This window comes from Echeneis naucrates, chromosome 15 (assembly GCF_900963305.1).
Source record: "Echeneis naucrates chromosome 15, fEcheNa1.1, whole genome shotgun sequence".
NCBI classification, from domain to species: domain Eukaryota; kingdom Metazoa; phylum Chordata; class Actinopteri; order Carangiformes; family Echeneidae; genus Echeneis; species Echeneis naucrates.
Genome location: NC_042525.1, coordinates 12587807 through 12605920, shown reverse-complemented (window position 1 = coordinate 12605920; position 18114 = coordinate 12587807). Strand labels below are relative to the sequence as shown.

At 41.4% G+C, this 18114-nt stretch overlaps 1 protein-coding gene across 3 annotated transcripts in view; it reads left to right on the top strand.

Moving 5' to 3' along the window:
- The window catches only part of dachc (dachshund c), a 23215-nt gene extending 7574 nt beyond the window's left edge, over positions 1–15641 (top strand). Inside the window, exons 2-12 of one of the 3 annotated variants that reach the window (XR_003841678.1) lie at positions 231–340; positions 3200–3310; positions 6425–6603; positions 8393–8513; positions 8616–8750; positions 11324–11520; positions 12188–12338; positions 13200–13328; positions 13523–13627; positions 14809–14982; positions 15523–15641. Coding sequence is in view for 2 of the 3 variants with exons in the window: in XM_029521051.1 (XP_029376911.1) it covers positions 231–340; positions 3200–3310; positions 6425–6603; positions 8393–8513; positions 8616–8750; positions 11324–11520; positions 12188–12338; positions 13200–13328; positions 13523–13627; positions 14809–14846 (1276 nt within the window). In the remaining variant the exon portion in view is untranslated. Of the gene's footprint in view, positions 1–230; positions 341–3199; positions 3311–6424; positions 6604–8392; positions 8514–8615; positions 8751–11323; positions 11521–12187; positions 12339–13199; positions 13329–13522; positions 13628–14808; positions 15295–15522 lie in introns of those variants that run through there. The other 2 variants (XM_029521052.1, XM_029521051.1) reach the window with 2 other exon arrangements.
- The last annotated feature ends 2473 nt before the right edge of the window (positions 15642–18114 follow it).

The following is an 18114-nucleotide window of genomic DNA, read 5'->3' as shown; positions in this document are numbered from 1 at the left end:
TGCTTGTATCCACGGGGAGGACAGATTTGCTGTACAGCAGTCTTCCTGGAAGCGGTCAGGTTTCAGTGTTTTGCTTGTTGACATTTCAGCAGGATCAGAGGTTTTGAGACTGAAGGACAGTTTCTCTAACCAGGCCACCCATCTCAGTCTCAGCGTGAAAAACTGACTGACTGGGGGAGTGAAGTATTAAACTGACTAATGACTAACGTTAGCCTGTTTTCTGCCTGCAGTTCGAGGCCTGGACGACCGCCCAAGAGGCTGCAAAGTGTGACAGAGGGCGGGACTCACCACATGCTGTCCCACAGTGGTCTGATGCATGCTGGGATCATGCCTCCTGCAGGTGACCACCCAGACCTCACAACGCACATACATTGCATATGTGCACGTGTGCACACTACACAAGAAATACCCAACAGGAGCATAGACACACTAACAGTTTTTGAGTTGTTTTTTTTTTTTTCTTTTTTTTCCATTTACCTTTTCTTCCATTTAGACACTTGTTTACTTGTTTTCTGCCTCTCTGATTTTTGGCTCCACAAGAATCACAGAGCCACAAAAAAAGTGCTGATCAAGATCTCTTAGTCTCCAGTCCATTTAATAACTTGCCCTCACTCTGCATATTAATAAAAGAACTGTCAGAGAGGAGCTCTGTGCAGCAGGAATACAGTCTGAGTCTGAAACACACACAGATTTATCTGCTGAACTATTTTCATAACAGTCATGTTACCCCCCTTTTCTCTTATACCATATAATGATGAGTCTGTGACACACCAGAGCTAGAGGTTCGATATTTTGCATGTATAGAAACCTAAAATACGATGTTACTAAAATGGAGTGTACAGTATTTCAGTGCAGAGCGTTAAATGTGGAAATATTCAAATTAATTTCAGAATGAATTTGAAATAATGTAGTCAAAAAATGTTTGGTGATATATAAATATGTTTAGATCATTTGTAATTCATATATCTAAATTATTTATGTTTTTTCAGAAACTACATGCAAAATTACTGTTTCTGCCATTAATACTGCTGCATGAGGGCTACTACTACTGCCAACACATTCAATTTCACTGCTTCCTAATGAATACACTCTGCTATTTTCAAATAAGTCAGTGCTGGTACAATATGAGAGAATCACATTTCAACAAAAACAAATTATCGGTTAAATCTTAAAAATAAAAATAAATAAACAAAGATTGCATGAAAGCATTTGAGGAAAGGTCCAAACTTGTTTCACTGAGCTGTCGGTATAAGACTCCTTAAAAAGTAAAAGCCTTTCTGACTGCCCCCTCACACATTTTTCATCTGATACTGTAAGTGTCTACTGTATACTGTAAGCTATTTTCTTGATAGAGTCAACTGGTGACACTTGATTCAGTCCTCTGAGCTGCAACGGTTCCAAATTTTTACCCCATAGCTTTGGATGAAGAAACTTCAGTTTTTTGTTGTTCCCCCCTCCGACCAACATAGTGGCACATTTAACCCATCTTCAATAGTATGAAAAGGTGGAGTTCTGTGAGGCAACCTGCGTGTTGATTAATAAAATTAGCATATACCCTGCTGACACATGAGAAACAACACATAATTTGCAAGCTTGGTATTTTTTGTCAGACCACAAAGTCCTCTGTTAAGGTGAACAAGAGTTGTGATACCATTCAAAAGTCTTATGTACAATCTCCAGTTCTTCTTACATAGGTGACAGTGCAATCTTCTACTTATCGCTTTAATTATAACATAAAATTTTACAAAACATTTCTTTTTTGTCATAGTTTTACATTTTGGCTTTGTGAGGACAGTCAGTCAACTTCATGCTAAAGGCCATCATGCTTCCTGTTATTGTCATAAACCGTTGTGTGTTAGAGTCCCCATTGTGGTGTGTCTGTTTGTATTTTGTCAGTGTACCACAGAGAAAGGGAGAAAAGTAATTGTTGGCACCTCATCGCTCTCAAAGTTGCCCTTGGCTTTGTGCTCTTCACTGCAACCTGATCTTTTCATTCCCCGCCTCAAAGGAAGCCATTTTCTATTAGCCTCCACTTCCTCTCACTGTTCAAAGGTGTTTGAGCGCGTGTTTGTGTGTTGTGTATGTGCAAGCGTTCAAGAGCGTCTTTCTCAGTGGGAAAAGAGTCTTTTTCCACCAAAGGAGAGGGCACGGCGGCAATGTCAGCGCTACTGATTAGAACTGGCCACATGAGAGAGGAGAAAGAGACAGAGAGAGAGGACATTTGAGCGTAAAAGGCAGGAAAAATCTTTGATGTGATCCTCCTTAGTCTCTTTTTCTCGCCCTCATGCACTCACACATACACACAGGCAACATGGTGGCTTATGTCCCGCTGTGATGCTGACATTTGAAAAGGTAAAGTAAGGAGAGGGGATGGGAGGAGAGCAGGAAAGAGGGCAGGAAGAGAAGGCAAGAAGATGAGAAGAAAAGGAACAATTTGTTGTGGTTGTCAACGTCTAGGACTATTCACCTCACCTCAGATACCCATTGTGTAAGGAACAAAAACACACTGCGTAGATGAGTTTGTTACAAATGTTGTATCCAAGATCAGGAAATTAGGACTTATGGTTTGTTTGCATTTCCTCAGTGCTGTTTGCACAGTTGCATGTTTTGTCCAACTTTAATAATTCACTGTTTGTCCGTATTAGTGCAAGAGATGTTTAATTTTCTGTGGCATAAGATGGAGTTTTAAAGGTCGCTCTGCGGGTCAAACTACCTTCTGAAGTTCAAGACACAAATTATAATGCAGCTCTGCCCTGCTGCCGCGTTCAGTCACTCTCCATTTCATATCATCCAAAAGGTGCACAACCTCTATTAAAAATCAGCCCTACTTTTTTTTAAAACCCTTCTAATTTGTGGTGATGAAGAAGCACTTTCTGGCTACAAGGTGGAGATGCCACTACTACTGCTGCTACTGCTGCTGCTGTCGTCCTATATGCTGTGCTGTGGGACGTGATGTCCCAGTGTGGGAGAGATGAATGTCTTGGCTTGTTCCTATCACTGCTGATTCCGTGGCAGACTAAACGGCCGGTGCAGCGGTGCAGTCAGAATGAATGGCTGGCCTCTGTCTTCCCATGACAACCTCCTACCTACCCACCACGCTAATCCTCCACTGGGTCCATTGATCTGGCTCTTATTGATCCTTTCTCTTTCCTTCTTTTCCTTTTCTTTTTCTCTCTGCGTCTGTTTCTCTCTCTCTCAGATCTGTCTGCCTTGGCCAAGAAGATCAAGCTGGAGGCAATGGCAAGTTACCACAGCAACCAGCAACATGGCAGGCCAAATGGAGAGAACGGTGACCACAACCCTGGACTGGGTGAGTCTAAATCTGTTTGTCCACACACACACACACTCACACACCAACACAATTGTTTAATTACAATCATATAACATTCGCTGTTGTTGTCTGTACACATCCGTGATGCGAAGTCAATACAACTTGAGCAGCTGTGTTTATGTGCTGCTGCTGAACCAAGCTGATTAAAACCAGGATATGACATCTTCTCTGCTGCATATACATTTCCTGTGCAAGACAATATATGAACAACAAACTACAGCACCCTTGAGCCAGTTCTTTAGTTGAAGTTCGAGATACAAATCTGTGTCACGTAATCCAAACCATTAATACATGAGGAGCAGATGTCTTTATTTTAAACACAAATGTTTATGTTGTTTTCTCAGTGTTTCCAGTTTGTGATAAAAAGTCATAGTCTTGGATTTCTTGAGATGAGAATCAGGAAACGTATCGTGAAAAAACAATTGGTCATCTGTTCTTTACCCTCAAAATGTTGCTGGAAAATCATTAGTACAGATGAGTCATCGCATCAAGAGACTGTAAACCCGAACCAGCTCTGTTACTCACACTCAACAAGACATTGGTCTGTCAGATCAAGTAATATTAGGTCAGGATTTACAGGAAACAGAGTTGAGTAATCATTGTGTTCCTGTTAACTGTTCATTTTGAACCATTTTTAGAACTGAAAGATTTTGTCTTGTCATTACATCTTTAAATATAATTTTTAGTTAAATATCCTCCCCTTTACTGCACCGATCTCTAGTTTTGTAGTGAATGAGAGCAGCCGGTGAAAATGAAGCACCGGTGGATGAGAGCGAGCGCACCAGGATGATAGAGAGATGAATAAGATGAGAGGCTGAAACCAAATCAATAGTCTTCTCTCTAATTCACTATCCTGAATGCAAACGACAAATGCTGGACAATCGATGGCGGAGCGGACACGCACACGCACGCTTGCTTTCACGCAAACACCAGCGCACACTCATACACACGCACTCTCACACAAACAAATCGGATGCACCGCCCCCCCTGTTATCGACAGGTTAAAGCGACATCATTGTGTTTAGACAGATGACAGGGCTTATGGAGGTCTGGGTGGAATACGCTATCAACCTGGGACACATACACTTAACATGTGGAGCAGACTGCAAGGGTTTAGAACAGGAATGGAAAAGAAGACACTGCCCTTGTGCTTTTCAGAAATGACAACAAGAGCAAAGTAAAAATTCAACACATTTTCTAAACCCCCAAAATTTGAGTATTTTCATTGTATGGGTGTGTGTGTGTGTGTGTGTGTGTGTGTAGTGTCTGTACAATGTCTGTAAACGCTTCCAATCGTTGGCATTGTTTACCATTGTATACACTCAGTTACGACGGCCAGCATCTGTGCGCAGTTTGGTGGCATGGCTACCACCAGCCATTATAAACCTGTAAAGCTTAATCACTGTTAATGAAAGAGTCAAGTGGAAACACACACACACAGGCATATATGCACACACACAATGCGTTTTTTTCCATACCGCCACCCACGGCCTTATGGGAAGGATAGACCCCTACCCGATCTGAAACCACTACAAAGGCAATCTCAGATTACACACACACACTCACAAATGCTGAGTGTGACACCTTATGGTCTGGGGAAGAGCGGGAGCAGCCATTTCTGCATTTAACAAGATCTTCTGGGAAATTTACAGTAACTGTTTGTTTACAGTAATGGTTTGTTTGGATAAACATAAGAGAGGCACTTTGACTTTTGATGTTTTTTAATGAAACATAAGAGAGAGTGATGGGAGGGCAGAGAAGTGAAGAAAAAAAACATAGTTAAGAAGAAGGAGAGTGAAAATGAAAAATTAGAGGTTGGGGGTGGGAGGGTGGGTTGGGCTGGTCTCTAACCAAGGCTTAATATTTGGAGTTGGCTGCTAGTTGATTGTCGGAGCATCTGGTTATTTAGCTCCATTCAGACAGATCTTTTGTTTGGATTGGTTTCTGCTCTGGGCAAGTGAGAGACTAATCTGCCAAATGCACAAAGCACTGCACATATGTCCAGCGTGGCCGACTCATAAAGTCAACGCCTCACTCTTTATTTCTTGTTTGCCTTTTCTTTTCTTTTCCTCTCTTTTCTTTTTTTTTTTTTTTTTGCTTTTTCCTCTTTCTTTCTTTTCCCTCCTTTATTTGTTCTATTTCATCTCTTCTCTTTGGATAGCCTTTTTTTGTTTCCATGCTCTCGTTCTATTATTTGTGACAATTGTGCGGAATAGAGTCCAAGATTTTTTCCTTTGTGTTTATAATTACCCAGCGTGCATTGCTGGCCAAGCACCAGGACTGCCATCAGCTTCTTTTGTTCCACTTCCTGCCTGTGTTTCTTTTGTTTTTGTTTTTCCTATTATTAAATGATAAATATTTATGTCATTTTCTCCCCCCCACCCCATGAATAGAGGGAGTGCAACAACCCACTAGGGTGCTGTTGAGAGGAAGGATTTTCTTTAAAGATAGTAAATGCTTGTCTTAAACGGTGATTGGCCAAGATAACAATGCTGAAAACATGTGAAGAAGGCCAAGAAAATGAAAGAAAAGTTAGCCAGTTTTCCTAAACTATAGAAAAGATAAATTCACATTCACATTAAGCATTTAAAGCTTCACAATGTCTTGAAGTCATCTCCGTCTTTACTTCTTTGTGTTGCTCACTGAGCAGGATGGCTGCTTCTTAGTCCCGTCCTGTTCTACTTCAGTCCTTTTTCATTTTCTCTTCTCCTGCACCCCATTCCTCCACACTCTCTTGACATGCACATATATATTTTTCGAGTTGGGATGCAGATGTAAAGCAGTCATCTTGGTAATATTGACATTGCCGGGAATTGATATCAGGATGCATCAGAGAAGCAGAGGCGCTACTGGCTTTCACTTCAGTACACACCATAGACCTGCGAAGAAGAAGGCCTATAGGTTTAGACGAATAAAGATAAGAGACAAAACCAGTTTTGTGTTGGGTGCATTTGCAGAGCAGTTTTAATGTCCTTTCAACAGAGCGGGTCTGAGCTTTACCTTATTAGAACAACAGATTGCTACTTTCTGTCTTGCTCTCTTGCCTTCAGTACTTATCTGTTTTATTCTGCTTTACTGTATTCTTCCCCTCAGTTCTGGACCAGTTGCCCTTCATGATGATGTCACACCCTCTGATCCCTGCGAGCCTGGCGCCAGCCTCCGTTTCAATGGCAATGGGCCAAATGAACCGATTGAGCACACTGGCCAGCATGGCCAACGTGGCGCAACTTCACGCCAACCCCACTGCAAGGGCTCCCACCTCCGTCATTAAGGTGAATTCCATGGTCCAGCAATCCTGCTGATCTGACCATATACCAGTACTCGTCTAAGTTCAAGTGACACAGAAGACCTTTAAATTGAATCAGAGGTTAGCTCCATTGAAACATTGTTTCCGCGGCATAGTGGTTAGTGCTGTTGCCCCACAATAAGAAGCTAGCGGGTTTGGTTCCCGGACTGGGGCCTTTCTGTGTGGAGTTTGCATGTTCTCCCTGTGCCTGCACGGGTTTCCTCCAGGTACTCTGGTTTTCTCTCACTGTCCAAAGACATCGTGTTTGGGTTAACTGGTGACTCCAAATTGTCCATGGGTCTGAGTGTGAGTGGTTGTTGGTCTCTGTCTGTCTCTGTGTGTTGGCCCTGTGATGGACAGGTGACCCCGCCCCGCCCCCCCTGAATTAATAAATAATCTGCAACATCTAAAATCTTTTAACCCATACAAATAAAATAATAAATGAATTGTTCAATTGTTAACATGCAGCATTTTATATCATGGTCAGCACTGAAACAAGTTGCCTGGTAATTGTTTATTGGTGGGTGTTCACCGATAAACAATGCGCTGGATTCCTACCAGAAAGTAATCAGTGGTTCCTTGGTTTAAGGCCAATTCCATATCTATTTATAATTGGAGATATCCTGCCCACAGACAAACTGTGAACTTCTTAGCCTTGATCACTACGTTCAAAACCATTTTCAGTGGGTTTACTCTGAAGACTAATTAAAGGAGGTTTGAAAGGATAATATATTTCCAGAAAGTTCATGTTGTAGGCGTCTCTCCTCACAGAGTGCTATATCACATCATGTCCTCATCAGTAACAGGAAGTAATGTGTCCGGCCATAATTTTAACGAATGCGACCATTGTTTTTCAAATGCGGGGCTAGATCCAAAGGTGGTTTACTCGCTTTATTGAAATGAGCACCAATTCTTATTATATTACATATAAAAGTTATAATGCCAGTAACATTTCTAGTAGTAGTGAGTATGTGTGTTAAAATGTATAAAATCTCTGCCAAATATCTCGACATCCTCTTTTTTATGTTTGATGTTGTCTTTATTTGGATGTTTTATTTTTGACTATAAAGTTAATATAAACCATAATTATCAGTTGTAGTTATTATAGGGAAACAAAGTCATGACAGTTCATCCTCTGCCCAAACTCATATCTGTATCTCATTCTGATCTGTCATTCAGTGTTTTTCTCCTCTGGTCACTCCTGGCATTTCCATAATCTAAGACAAATAACCACAGAAATTTTCTGTCATAAAATACATTTTTTTGTGGTTTTAACAAAGTTAACAAATAGCTCAGCACAGTAGGTTTTTTTTTTCTTCATGTCTATAAAAGCCGTTGTTTTGTCAGGTATGTCTCACAACAGAGAGACAAAGAAAATACTTTTAATGCTTTTAGACAGCAGAGATCAAAACTAGAAACTCTCGAGTCAGCCTCTATTTCCTACCGACCTCGCTTCCACTGTCAGGTTTTGAGGTTTAACCTGTAAGCATCTTGTCCATGGGAGGATTGGTATTCATTAAAGGATGCTAAAAGACATTAATATTAAATAAATAGTGACATTAAGTCTCAATTTTTTCTTCCCAAAAGCTATCATCCTTATGTAGCCCCGTGAATCCAGCTTCATGATGTACTGTTGACAAAGGCTCCATTCCAAGAATGTATTTTTATGTATTTGCAGAGTTACAAATGTCAGATAGATTTTCTTCCTCTTGGAACAGAAGCTGGAAGTCATGATTTCACTTTGGCTCTCTGCGAATATTTTTCTTGTTTGCTAGGAACGAATGCATGACAGCCCGTCGCCTTCTCCATCATTGGAAGAAGCTCAGATGTCATCCAATCACAGCAGCAGTGTGTCAAGTTCACCGTCTCACACAGAACGTACCGCAGAAACTACACGTACGTGCTCACCTGCGCTGTGTACGCTTGGCAAGGCAGTAAACGCCAGCAATGCCTGTAATGAGTTGATAGTCTAACTGATGTAGAATATTTTGTCTCCAGACACGCTCAATGATGGTCTGTCATCGAGTCACAGTGTGTTGGGACATTCCCCTGGTGTGGTGCAGGGGTCCAGAGAGGCAGATGTGTCTCCAGTGGAGTACAGCAAAGAGAGCAAGAGGAGCCACACTGACAGAGGTAACCCTGAATCCCCATTGGTAATGAAAAATTTTAAATTTAAATGTAACTTTTCTCTTGTGCTGATTCTTTAGAGAGTGTGGAGTTTTCCTTCAAAACTAAAATGAGTTGTCTTAAATTACACAAATGTATTGACTGACTGTCTCAACTTGACTTCAAAGGTCAGGTTTTTGCTGTTTTCTGAGAATTTCTTCTCAAAGTCATTAATCATTTAATGATTATTAATGAGTAATGATTATTTCTCAGAAAAATCAATCGGCTTTGCACAAAGTCTGTCAGCACAGTGCACCAAGCATTCAGTTTCTGTCCAATCCATTTGCCTACATCATCATTTACTGCAAGCATTTAAACACTTGGCACGTGGCAACAGTGTGATAGTTTATTTAACACTGTTTATTTACAAGACAAAGGGTTTCTAACGGTTTGGCAAGAGCAAAATATCTCAGTAACAGGTCGATAAGGATTCACCGTCTCATCCCCTCTCCCTTCCTCCTCTCCTCCGCCTCTCCTCTTCGCTGTCAGTGGCCCTCCTGGCTTCCTGCAGAGAGCAAAGACAAATAATTCTGCAAAACAGGGCTCCATTAGACCAGGAAGCAGTGTTACATTAGCAAGCCATTTGCCGGGCCGCGGCCTAACGAGCCAGGCGGCCTCCCATGCTCTCAGCTGGACCTCATCTGCATAACGACTGCCTCCCTGTCGTTAGGGCCTGCGTTGCCACGGCGCTGCAACGTCAGTTGTTTGGTTCTCTCTGTCAGGGAGGTTTGCATTAGCTTAATGAGGACTGCTCAAGGACAAACAGTCAGCAGAAATCTACAGCGAGTGGAAGAGCGAGGGACACAAACGGAGAGTTTGTATGTGCGTGCACACGCCCGTGTGGATGTATTCTAATACTGAATCACATTATTCAGTAATCGAATCTAAAAATCACAAAGGCCTCCCAGGTAAGGCTTCGGATGCTGTCAGGTATCTGTGAACATATTGACAAAACAGTGATGGCACCAACGACATGAATGCCATGCATCACACATCACATTTATGCAATTGATTTTCAATTGATTTTTCTGCATGCAAATGAAACACATGTACATTTGCTGGATTGCAGGCCTTTGTGTTTGACCTACAACATCACAGGATAGGTTTATCATGGATTGGCGCTTCAAAGAGCACTTCAGCACTGTCACTCTGTCAATCCATCGCATGATAATCTGAGTGTGTGTGTATGCGAGTCAGTTTTGGCTGTGTGTGCTGTTTCAGTGGTCTTTGAACAACGTATCCATGCAGCAAAGATCAGAGGCCATCTCTGACACCTCACTCCCATTAACCAAACATCAGCAGAATTTTATTCTCTCTCTGTCTCTCTCTCGCTCTCCCCCCGCCTCCCCTGGTTCTCTTCCGCTGACTGGCAGTCTTCACGTGGTGAAGTTCATTAGCCCAGGGGACGGGTGGGAGAGGAAACAGAGAGGGGAAAAAGAGAGATGAAGTTGGGAGAAAAGAGAAAAACAGACAGTGACCTTGGGTAGGGAGATGGGTAAATGATCAAACGAGCTGGCAGCTGTGTGTATGTATGCTGTGTGTATGTATGCTGTGTGTGTGTGCGCGTATTTATGCCAAACGTGCGTGTGTGTGAGTGTGAGGTAAAGTAGGCGTAAAACAGTAACTCAATAAAGGATCAGTCACATCCAAGGAGCCTGGGGAGCCCACGCTGCTGACTGCGCACTTCAGCAGCTACAAATGTGTGTGTGTGTGTGTGCATGTGTGTGTGTGTCTGTATGTGAGCCACAGGAGTGTAGTTGGATGCCCTCCGCTGAGCTCGCCAGCACCTGCTAATTACCTTTCTCTACAGAGCAATGCTTTTAGCAAGAAAGAGGGAGAAAGAGGAGGAGGAGGGGGTATTGCTTCTCATCTGTGAAACACCTTGAATGTGACAGTTGCCAAGACGTGTGGTCGAGGCGGTGTAGGGGCGGTGGGTGGATTTGGAGCAGAAGATGCTGTGGTCAGCTAAGTGGAGAAAACACTGTCATTTGTCACAGACAGAGAAAAGTGCCAGATATCACATTGCACGTTCACACTCACGTCTCTGCTCCAATAACTGCCGGACTCCCAGGACGTCTTAGTCCTCAATGGCACAGATGACGGTAAATGTATAAAGTGAGCAACTGCTTGATGTGGAGGCGGGGGTGCAGAAAATGGCTAATCTTCATCTCCCTCAGTGTCAGGGATCGGGAACATGCAGTTCTCAGGTTTACAAACAGATGGTCATCCATAATGCAGCTTCTTAGCTGTTTTATGGGAGATGTCAAGCTGTGATGCATTATCAATAGGCAGAGTGCCATCTAATAAAGGGTAACCACATTTCCAAAACCCCTAACCAGGACTTCTGTGTCTGTGTACATGCACTTGCACAAACAATAATTAGTGTAAACACCGATTTGTTGTTGGACATTAAATTACAAAAATGCATCATTAATCTATAGGTTATAGAAATTAGCATGCAACTTTGATTCCATATTTTTATTTATTATTGTGTTGATCTTACTAACTCGGTAAAAAAAAAAAATCTGTTTGCCTTGAAGATAACAGTTCCTTGGCAGCACAGACAACCAGGGAGAGCTGTGATAGACAAGTCTACCAGAAAGCCCCATCAGGCAGGGAGGGCTGTGAGAGGGTATCTTATCCTGCGGGACAGAAGCTCCCAGCAGGTCTCCACCACACTCCCTTCATCTTCCCTGAAGGCTTGTCCTCCATAGAGACCCTGCTCACGAATATCCAGGTGAGGCTCTGCCGGGGCTTTATTATTATTATTATTATTATTATTATTATACACTAAGATGAATGGGAAGGGAGATGAGCCACTCTTTGGGATTTCCTGAAATGCTAAATAGCGGACATGCAAACACTTAAGATATGCAGTAATTGGCATGGGCGTGTGCTGACCTGCTTCTCAGATTTTACAAGTCTTTGTTAGGACAGAGTCACTATGAAAGCACTCACTGGTTTGGTTTTCATAGGACAAAAAACATGACTTCAGTCTCATCTGCCCTTAATGTGAGTGCAATTCCATTTAAACATGAAGCTAAAAGATCAGCATTGACTTGACAACAAAAAATCCTATTTATCGAAATAATTATAGATATTTGTTTTGTTTTTTTCCTGAGAATAAAAGCCAAATGTATTCATAGTGATCGTTTTACACTTTTACACTGAGGTGGGAGACATACAAATTTTTGGAATTATCTTTGGCTCATTTTAAATGATTTAATCTTGAACACTGTCCCTGTTAAAGCGCCATTACAAGAGAAGTATTTATTTAAGATTAGGGGATTTAGTGAGGTAAGGATTCCCTCTGGTGATTTTTTTAAATGCTTGGAGAAAGCAAAGGTGTCTCCATGTTTTTGTTTAGTGTGTAACCTGTCGATGTGTGTCTGTATGTCTTCAAGCAGGGTCTGCTGAGGGTTGCCATAGAAAATGCCCGGGCGCAGGAGAAGCAGGATCAGCTAGAGAGGACAGAGCTGAAGATGGAGCTGGTCCGAGAGAGGGAGCTCAGGGAGACCTTAGAGCGGCAGTTGAGCATCGAACAGAAAAACAGAGGTAGACCACATCAAGCTGCAGAGTCAGTTTTTGGTTGTTGTTTTTTTTTTTTTTTTTTCTGGAAAATTATTCCATTTGGCAAATAGAGACTGTTCAAAACGTTCAGTGTAAAATGTCCTGTCTTGAATTCATAAACACTTGGTGGGATTATGTTTACATCTAAACATTGACAATTCTGCTGTGCAGTAAAACCTGGATGGCCTAATCCACTTCTGAGATGACAGGACGTCCACTAACTTGACAATCAGATCAGGAAGTGAGAACACCTACTGTATATTAGCCACTTAAAGCATCTGCAGAGGTGAATTACACTGAAGTTGGCAGTATACTATAAACTAAATTGAGTTTTGTGTGTTCACAAAAGCTGTCAGTGAGAGCAAATGCCAGTAAAGGACAGTTTCCTTGACGAGGTCAAAGCAGATTGTGAAGTTTTGGTGGCAGGTGGCATAAAATATATGACCCAAAACACGATATTGTTGACCTGTTGGAGCCATATTGTGTGGATGAGGAGAAAAATCAGACTAGCAGTGATGTCTGTGTTGTCACAGTTTAATCTCTCACAGAGTATCCACTGTGAGCATATCTCACTAAGATAGATGAGTTAGTTATTAGTATCTTGCAAAAACTCAGAATACTGTCAAAGTCTATCAAATCTCTTGTAAAGATCGAGTAAAGTCAAGAAGCAGTGAAACCACACAGAAATATAATTACTCCAACAATAGGTCTAAATGGATTTACATATTATAAGGTAAATAAATGAAGGAAACAGAATCATTTTAATACACAACAATTTTACTTTCAATGTGTACTGTACTGCCATTATTCCACTTCCTTCTTTTTCCTCTCTTTTTCTATGCTTAGTTCTGATCCAGAAGCGCCTGAAGAAAGAGAAGAGAAGTAAAAGGAGACTACAGGAGGCCTTGGAGGAGGAGGTTAAACTCCGTGATCAGGCGGAGCACACTCTGCTGCACACTACCAGCACACACACAGGTACAGGCAAGGAAGTTTGGGCAAACACATCAGACATTATATTTCTCTTTCCACTCCAATTGGGCTTAAAGTTTTTGTAGCCGCTGTAATCCTCATTTTCATATTAAATGTCACCAAGTCATCAGTGTGACATAGTCTTGACTCTTCATTAGCCTCTAATTAAGTGGCTTTATAAATTACTGATCAAAATACAGGGCATCAATCGTCAGCAGCCCCTCCTCATGCAGAATCTGTGACCCAGGATGTGGATGGGAGCAACCACGATGACAACAGGCTGGACACCAAGGCAACAGTACAAGGTATAGGTGACAAGACAGTCTGAAAAATATTCTGCCCAGACAAATGATGCATTCATGGACAGAAAGGGGTTAGATTGTGTGAGTGCAGACAGCAGCTTTTCCACCTGTCACCAAATGACACTTATGGGTATTTCTTTCATTTTTTAAAAATATGTGCTATGCGGTGGGTTTAGGGCTGATGGGGCTGTTTTTTGTTTGTTTTTTTTAAGGTGAATACCTTTTAGGCAAATGGCAAAGCAGTGGTGTGTGTACCAGTATCACTAAAGGCACTGCACCAACTTTTTAGGAATTGCATCCTCATTAACAGTCATAGCCCCGACTGGTTTGATGACCAGAACAAGTCATTTCTTTGTAAGTCAAATAAACAGTGATATACCTGCTGCTTGGGATTTATTTAGCTCCTATCAACTGAGCTCGGACGACAGATTTCATTATTCCACCTACACACTGCTTTTGATGCTTAACTGACCAGTCTACTGGAAGGGTTTTCAAAGGTTTCACAGGGAGAATGCTCCTGAGAAATTGAACAAAATTAAATGAAGCATGAGGCAGTTCGCTGGGGCTACCATTTTAATGGAGACAGGCATTTAATATATTTATTTTGCCAACATTATTGTCTTCGCAGGGATAGATTAATGAGAAAATCCCACACGTAACATCTTAAACAGACAGAAAAAGAAATGGCCGTGATCTCTAGCCCGGCCTCATCAAACGAGTGCATGGTTCCAGCCCACCTCTGCTCCACGCCGTGCCAGGCCCGCTGTATCAGACAGTGTGCTTGTTCAAAGGCAATTTTTAATTGAATGTCAGTGAAGCAAGAAGAAAACTGGCCACTAATTAACGGCTGTCTTAATTGTCCTCATGACGAGTTTGTTTGGACATCATTTGCATAATTAATACCCAGTAATAAATCATTTAAAGAGGAATTGTCTGTCAGACAGCAGGGCAAGATGTGGTTTCTTTGTGCCAGGAAGTTTTATCACCAAAAACCGCGCTCAGGGGGCAGAAAAAAGAATTTCCACTGAGAGTTATGAAAATTGGAAAATTTGTTTCAAATTCAGTGTGTTTCAGTATGTTTCTTCCTACTGTTACAGTCGTCAACTGTATCAAACTGTCTACTTTAATATGAATAGTTTAGATCATTCACACTTTAGTAATCTGGATTTCTTTCTGTGTTTCAGAGGGCAGAGTGTTCCTGCAGACCAGCGGAATGTACTGAGGACGGACGGATGGATGGATGGATGTTGAATATTACTCATTTATGAGAAGTACAATCGACAGGCATGCTCAGTCGCGCAGCGGCATCTGGGATAAACACCTCCACCTCCTCCTGAGGACCCCCCTACATTTCAAGGGTGACATTTGAACTTTCCCATTGTCTCTTGTTTTAATTTATTCCATTATCACAAAATCTCTCCCTGTAGTGGGTACAGTACTTTATTCTGATGATGTGTTTGACTGTGTTTCTTTCAATCGAGGTTTTTAGACCCTAGATGAAGATGACCATAGTTGTTTTTTGTCAGTGCTGTTTATCTGGACACAAATGCTGAATATTACTTGTAACAGAGTTGTGTACATATATATAGTCATCTTTTTTGTTATTATTATCAAGAAAACATAATGGCATGTTGTACAGTCAGTAAATGACTTGTATTGTGTATGTTATGCAGTAGTGCAGTTTGACAATACAAACAATACAAATCCTTTTTATTAAACTGTCTAAGCGCTTCTTTTTTTCACTTGACCGGTTGCATCATCTGTTTAATTGTTGTTTTATGTAAATACCTCTATTGATTTCTCTGAAATACATTGCACCTTTTCTGAAATGTGGTTTTATATCATAGTTTATTGGTTCTTTTTTGTGACAAACAAGGTGTCTGCATTATGTTTTACAGTGAGCCCTTGAGATTTGTTCTGTGTGTGTGGAGGAGGGGATGTGTCTGCATGTCTGTACATATATGAGGATACAGGGAGTGGTGTGACATTGATTCGTGCTCTATCTCCAAAAACATGCACGTAAGTATTGACAAACAGGCAGGAAGGTGCTGAGCAGGGTCATATGTAAACTGCCCTTTAGCGGAACATGTCAGCGATGTGGCATAGCGCTGTGACTGCTCTCATTTTCATTTTTTAATTTTTTTTCAAATCATGTTTTCCCCTCAGAATAGAGATGAATGAGAAAACTAAATTTGCATCAATAAGTCATTTAGAGATTTTTATTTGTACAAAGACAAGACAAGAAAGAGACAAATGTTTAAATAATAATAATAAGTTTTGTGGTAATGGATGTAATGTTAGAAACATAGGATATGGAACAAGATCCAATTTGACCAGTCTATAATATTTGGTTCATTTTACAGTGAAGCTGTGTAAATGTCTGATAGCATAAAACAAATGTGGTTCGACTTCAGTTTAAGAAATATGCCTTTGTATATGTATGTATATAGCCCAGTAAGTTAGACATGAAAAAGCCACACCAAGTGTTCTGTTAACAGGCTCAATGGATGCAATTTGTAAGGCGTCACTGATCAAAATGTTATCGAACATTTCTGAAGCCCAGAAGAGACAGTAGATGTTTTGGATACTCACTGGCAAGCAATATGAAGTCCTCAATAACAAAGTATATTTCATCTTGTTCTGATTTTTTTGTGCCAGAAAATAATCTTTGTGTTCCACCATATTTTACTCATGCAACCCTGTCTAAATGTGCAGTGTGCCATTTCCTGGACACTGGCAGATAAGCTGTGATGCAGGAGCAAAACAATACCACTGTTATGAGCAATTCTTCCCGGAGAGAGTCAGTGACAAATGAATTGTTGTGATTCGCGTAAATGAATATGTGAATGAGTTATCAGCTTTTCAGATGACCACCTCTGAGGCTGGCTACACTAAAAAGGTTGGTGACTTCATTCAAAACAACTCTACTTTCACACTCTCTCTCTCTGTCTGTCTGTCACAATTGTACCCACCCACTCACACACACACACGCATTACTCACAATTTACCGAGTAGCATTGTCCTGCTGAGAGATGTGTAATGGAAAAGATAAATGGAGGATAAAGCTAAGGTGACAGGACGGAGCATGCATGCATGTGTGTGCGTATGTGTATTTGCATGTGCGTGTGTGTCTATGAGTGTGTGCCTGCATGTGTGTGCTGCACAACAGACCAGCAAACCATCTGCTCATCTCCTCTTAATGAACAAAGCAAACAGCAGGAGTCAAGGCTGTCTCCAAATCTGGAGTCTCTTTATTGGTAAGCACACACAAACACACACATATACAGCATACACACATCTCAGTGCTGTTTAATCTGATTATCTTTGATTGAGAACAGGGGCAAAGCAACCTTTTTAGACCTCACTCCTACATCAGTGACAGAGAAGGTCTGAAACACAATTAGCAAGCTGTTCCTGAGCTCTGCTTTGCAGTCACATCTGACCACCGGCAGCCAAATAGACCTAATGGGGGGGAACTAACCAATGGGAACTAACACGCCACTGCATCTGTGGATGATGGGGAAATGCAACACTATTAGACAGCTGTTTGCCATATCTTTTCAAATGTAGTTGGAAATAACATAAGCATTGGATCAATTGGCTGAGGAGCTATCACAGTCAGGCATGAAGGAATACACAGTTTGATGTGAATAAAACTGGCAGCCTGTAGTTCAAAACAAAGTGGGGGCTTTGCTAAGGAAGTCTGAGCCTTTACAATATATGACACTGTGTGCGTAAGGCCAGAGGACCATAAGAAAAGGTAATTAATCTGGACTTTGCGCAGTCGCATCCTGCTCAAGCCCCGAGGATAATTAACACTGTTGCTGCTTTGTCAGAAAGCTGACCACATGGCATCAAGACATGAAACAATCCCCATGCTGCCTGTGCGTATGCGTCTCCAACCCATAACCACATATTACATACTGGGCAAATGGTCATAGATGACAAGGCTGAAGATCAGACACGATTAAATCAGTACTTCAGAGCCTTGGAAATGCCCTGTTTGAGGTCCATGCAATACTGGCAGGATGTTGTCGTGGATGAGGAGAGTGCCCTTCATTGGGAGGATCATTTGGCTACAACAGCTGTCCTGCTGAAATGCCTGTGAGCAAGACACGAAATCCCAGCTGTACGAGGTACTGCGGCCATCAGATCAATGGTTCTAAACCTGGAGTACGAGTCAGAGATAATCCCACTCTTCATGCTGTGTGCATGCACATGGGCGTGCTTTACAGGAACCACAATCTGTCATGAAACATTTTTTAACATTTAGTATAAGTTGTTGATTGTCTTATTTTTTACTGTACTGGTCCAGTTGTTTTTTCTTCAAATATTCTTTTAAGTGTATTTGTCTTACATTAGTATAGTATTGTTAGTATCTTTGCAGTTACATGAGTACAGCATTGTGGTACTCTTCTTACAATACTACTGCTCCCTTCTTCTACTCCCTACTTATACTTCACTAAGTTTATTTGATTCAGATTGATAAA